Source organism: Dermacentor variabilis, chromosome 1, assembly GCF_050947875.1.
Source record: "Dermacentor variabilis isolate Ectoservices chromosome 1, ASM5094787v1, whole genome shotgun sequence".
Classification (NCBI taxonomy): Eukaryota; Metazoa; Arthropoda; class Arachnida; order Ixodida; family Ixodidae; genus Dermacentor; species Dermacentor variabilis.
In genome coordinates, this window is record NC_134568.1 from 144,558,582 (window position 1) to 144,563,100 (window position 4,519).

General features: G+C 41.5%; 1 protein-coding gene across 1 annotated transcript; it reads right to left on the minus strand.

Annotated features, from left to right (window-relative positions):
- Positions 1–354: 354 nt before the first annotated feature.
- Dhps (Deoxyhypusine synthase) lies at positions 355–4,297 on the minus strand. Its single transcript, XM_075697007.1, has 3 exons — positions 3,854–4,297; positions 3,402–3,566; positions 355–3,312 (listed from the first exon to the last, which is right to left on the minus strand). The coding sequence occupies exons 1-3, from the start codon at positions 4,052–4,054 to the stop codon at positions 2,560–2,562; spliced, it is 1,119 nt and encodes a 372-aa protein (XP_075553122.1). The 5' UTR covers positions 4,055–4,297; the 3' UTR covers positions 355–2,559.
- Between the last annotated feature and the right edge of the window lie 222 nt (positions 4,298–4,519).

Genomic DNA, 4,519 nt, shown 5'->3' on the forward strand with positions numbered 1-4,519 from the left:
CTATGCAAGGTAATAGCCCCACATGTGAAAGCACACTCAAGCATACATTCCTTGGAAGCAAGCACTGTCTCTCAGTTTCCTTTGCCTTCCTTTGAAGCCGTTGCCAGCCAAAAATTGATTTCACTGAAAATGTAAACTCACCATTTCCACAAACTCGCCGAGACATAGCTGCAACGACTCAGCAGCACCGTAAATGCCTCTAGAGTGCTTATGTCATGCAGTATAGAGGGAGAATGAAAAACACAGAGTATGATAAACATAGTTAAGGATTTAAGTAAAAGAGTGTACTTCTTGCTTTATATGAAAGCTTGCAATTGTAAACTTATGTAAGGTGGAAAAGTGAACCTTTCAACCTTGAGTTTGGATTAGTTTTATTAGTGACCAGTCTATTCAAGTGCAAAAAGAAACCCGATGATATTGTTAAAGGGTCTCATCAGAACATTTCTCGGGACACACACATCAATAGCAGCACACAAACAGTCTAACAGTATTTATGCACATACTCAAAATAATATTAAAACCAGCAATAAAAAACATATACAATAAATACACAATTCCAAAGATACACAAAACCAAGAGCACACAAAACTAAGAGCGCAGAAATTGCATCAATTGTGAACCAGTTTCTGGAACATACTGTACGAACCTGCTATTTAACACTATTGTTTGACTTGCTCCATGTTTTAGCACTGCAGCATTTGCGGAGATCACTACCATACTGTGTTTTTTGGGGAGAAGAAGCCAGTGGTATAGTGAAGACTGAATTGTTCGAGAAGAGGTCAGAGACACTGCACTGTAATTCGTTGATGTTGACTAATGTCATATACATTAAGTATATTCAGAACTAAAAACAAATTTTTGCTATTTTACAGCACATTTTTGGATTTAATTTATCTGGCTCTTCTTGAAGTATGTATATGGTGACAAGTGAGCTTTGCATGTAGTTCCCCAGTTTCTGATGCAGTAACCAATGTGAGTGAATGAAGCTGTAGAACAGGTTAACAAGAATATCCATATTATAGAAAAGGGGTACAGACCTGGCCAATACATGTAGACCAAATAAGGCTTTCTTTACTATTAAACGCACATGCTGAACTTTGCATAACTATGGTGCGTTCCTCCTGAAATTCCCAGCATATAAGTTTGCATTGTGTCACATTCATACCAGGCCTATGAACAAAAAGCAATTTCCTATCAAGCAGAGCGCTTGCTTGGTCAAGCAATGGGAGATAACTAACCCTGTAGCTTGGGAGCTATTTTGCACGCAGACTTCTCCGCATACACAAGAGGGTTCAACTCCTTCCTTGGTTTCACTCTTTGTGGGCAGTAAAAAGTAGAAACAGTGCACAGAACAACTTAACAGCATATGGCCAACTATTTTACTTTTTATTTTGCATATTGTTTCTATTTTTTATTTACTCCTGTGTCTTTGGCTTTGAAGTTGCCAGCAATAGCATATTTTATTTTTCAGGCCTTCATTAGTCTGCTACCGCATTACATTCATGGTCATGCTACATATGTTACAAACCGGGCATAATAAATTGGTATATTCAAGGTTGTGCACACACTTCAGCAAGGTCTGAAATAGCAGGTTTTATTGTGCATAAGTGCAAAAACACTTTAAGTTTGCCTACTCATAAGGTAACCACTCCAGAGCCTAAATGAACAATAGTAATCATACCATACAGACAGCCAGTAAACTGCACTCAAAAAACAAGGAATGGCTTTGCACAATTAACACTGTTCAAGCTAAAATGCAATATCAACATTTAGTACAAGTTCTTAGCTAAAGTAAGAGTGCTAGTTCTTACGCAACTGTTCACTACCAGATGGACACACTTTCATACAAAGAATATAGCTATTATCCATAAAGCAACTATTCCCACAAAATTATTAAAGATTTACCACGATGGCACAGTCTGACATAAGATGACCATATAAAGCAAGGCTCTTATCTACACAGGTTTTTAAGCAGTTTCTGATCTAACAGCTCATTCACTAAGTTGCTGTCAGGGCTTGACAATAACACATCAACAAGCAGCTGAGGTGATAAAGGATAAAGGCACAAGACCAAGAGTATATATAACGCTAACAGGGCACCTACAACATGGTCAGTGATAATACTATACAAGCAGGCAAACGCTCAATTATATGCCACGCATGTAGTGTATTGCGCTTGGATTCTGCTCATTCACAATCACAGTAACTGTGCTTGTGGCACTAGTTAGCGATGGCTACCATAAATAGTTTTCCCTTATACACAGTTTACAATTTATAAAAAATGTTTACGTGCGATGTCGGCCATCTCATTCCTTGCGAGACGCAAGTTCCCAGCAACTACCTATACTTAATTCTGAACACGGTAAGGACCTACCTAACATGTTTCTTCCCATCCCGCAATCAAGCTAGTTTTTAATCATACATCTAAGTTTCTTGACCTCACATGTTTTCCATAATTTTTTTTAACCTTTGCAAACCTTTTCTGCACTGCATAATTGCTAAAATTGCAACCAAATAAGTATCAGAAGTATATTGTCAGAAGTTCACATCAAATATGCTTCAAACCACACTCCCTTTCTCACCATTTGCCCGTTGCTTGTTCTGGAAGTGCCAAGTGGCAAATGTTCGTGCAACTAAGAGAGGAAACACAAGTGTGGCATCTGCATAAATTTTTACAGGGTGAGCATCTTTGCGAATTTTCCCCCATGACACTGCTTCATCAGGAGTTGCCCCTGAATCACTGCCATCAAACTCTGCACCTGTATTCAGATATACTGCAAAATCTGCACCATTGCGCATCATGTTTGAGTTGCAGATGTGGTGCTTTACAAGTCCACCACCTACAATCACCATACCAGATCGTACTGCTTTCACTGCAATTGAATTAATACGACGAATGTCTTGAGCTATGTCTACAATCAGACCTGGATTTCGGTATGAATGAAAGTAGATCATGTCTCCAAGGGAGCCATCAGTTAGTGCAGGGCAGAATACTGGAATCTTGTTCTTTGCAGCCCAGTAATAGATAGACCTCTTGTCATTGATTTCCTTTCCAAACATTTCTATCATTTTCGATGGTGACCAGATGGCCCCATGCATGCGCTGCTCTTCAAGCATCTTGTTGAAAATTGGAATGACCCAGTTCTCAAAGAGGCAATAATTGTCATTTGGAGCCAGTAAGTTTCCGATGCGATTGATGCCTAAATCACGGAGCGAACTTCCTTTCAGGGCAAAGTCTCCAACATAGGTAGGTGCCAGACACTTAATAAGGTCCTCTTCAACACCGCCTGCAGTTGTCACTATACAATCAACCTGCAAATGATATCAGTATCAATCCTCAGACATGAAATGCACTGACAAGCAATGAATGGTATCATTTCTATGTTACAATGTTATCTTACCATCTTGTGTTCCACAAGAAATCTGATGATGTCTCTGACACCGGCAGACGCCATGTTGGAGGTGTAGCCCAGAAAAATTGTGCAGCCGTACTTTCTACGAATGAACTCGTCAGTTTCATGCTCGTCAAGCTGATCCTTCTCGAGAGGCACAGATCTGCATTCCAGCTACACAAATACAGATGAAGACAAAACACACGGTGAACTAGCCAGTTAAAAGCTCAAGATCCGTACTTTATAAACATCCAAACAATATCGGTGTCACAAGGCCACTTTCAATAGCGACCGAGCCCGATCGAAATTCTCGACCGCGATCGACTGCCTCCCGCAGCTCGCGCAAAGTAGCTAATCACGAACGAGAAATTCGTTCCCGATCTCGATCAAAAGTGCGTCGTGTGACACTAACTCACGCATGCAACTAAATCTAGAAAACGCAGAAAGAAAGCGCAACATACCATGCGGTTTATCTCGTTGACAGCACGATCAAAATGCGTCGCCTGAAAGCCTGAGCGCTTGTAGCTTTCAAGAATGCGGGCGTAGTCGACGCCATCGTTGAAATCATAGCCTTTAACTTCGATTTTTTCGTTAACCGGCAGCTCTCCTGACCTTCTTAATACTGAATCCACCGCAAGTGCCGGTTCGCATTCAGCGCTCATGTTGAACCTAAACAAACAGGTGCTTAGCAATACCGTAAGCAAGCACACACTGCGCGCAAGAAACTCGTCACAAGAGAGCGTCGATTGTCATCTGCCCCATCTGGCAAGGCCGTCACTGAACCCTCACGTAACCACTTCAAAACGCTGATTTGCGACACCCCGAAATAAACGTGCGCGGCTTCGATAACACATGTTGCGAGCAGACAAAAGCAAGCCGCGGTTGTCACACGGCTACGACATGGCTATTGTGGTTGGTCAAGCCAGAGACAATGCCGAAGCCGATAGTCGGCTGTCGTCATGGTTACTGCACTGCCGTCACGGAAAAGTCCGTTCGATTCGCCTGCACCACTGTGAAACAGTTCACGGCGGTTCTCTGTTCTGTCCACATTCTTCCTGTCCTCATTACGCTCAACGATACTACATATGGTTCACAAGAAGTTCAGAAATTGTGCAGTTCGATTTCTG

Excerpts from the sequence above, each read along its gene's own strand:
- Dhps (XM_075697007.1), bottom strand. The coding sequence starts at position 4,054 with ATGAGCGCTGAATGCGAACCGGCACTTGCGGTGGATTCAGTATTAAGA. Across the intron at positions 3,567-3,853 it reads TCAACGAGATAAACCGCATG|CTGGAATGCAGATCTGTGCC; the intron begins GTATGTTGCGCT and ends GTATTTGTGTAG. Across the intron at positions 3,313-3,401 it reads TTCTTGTGGAACACAAGATG|GTTGATTGTATAGTGACAAC; the intron begins GTAAGATAACAT and ends TATCATTTGCAG.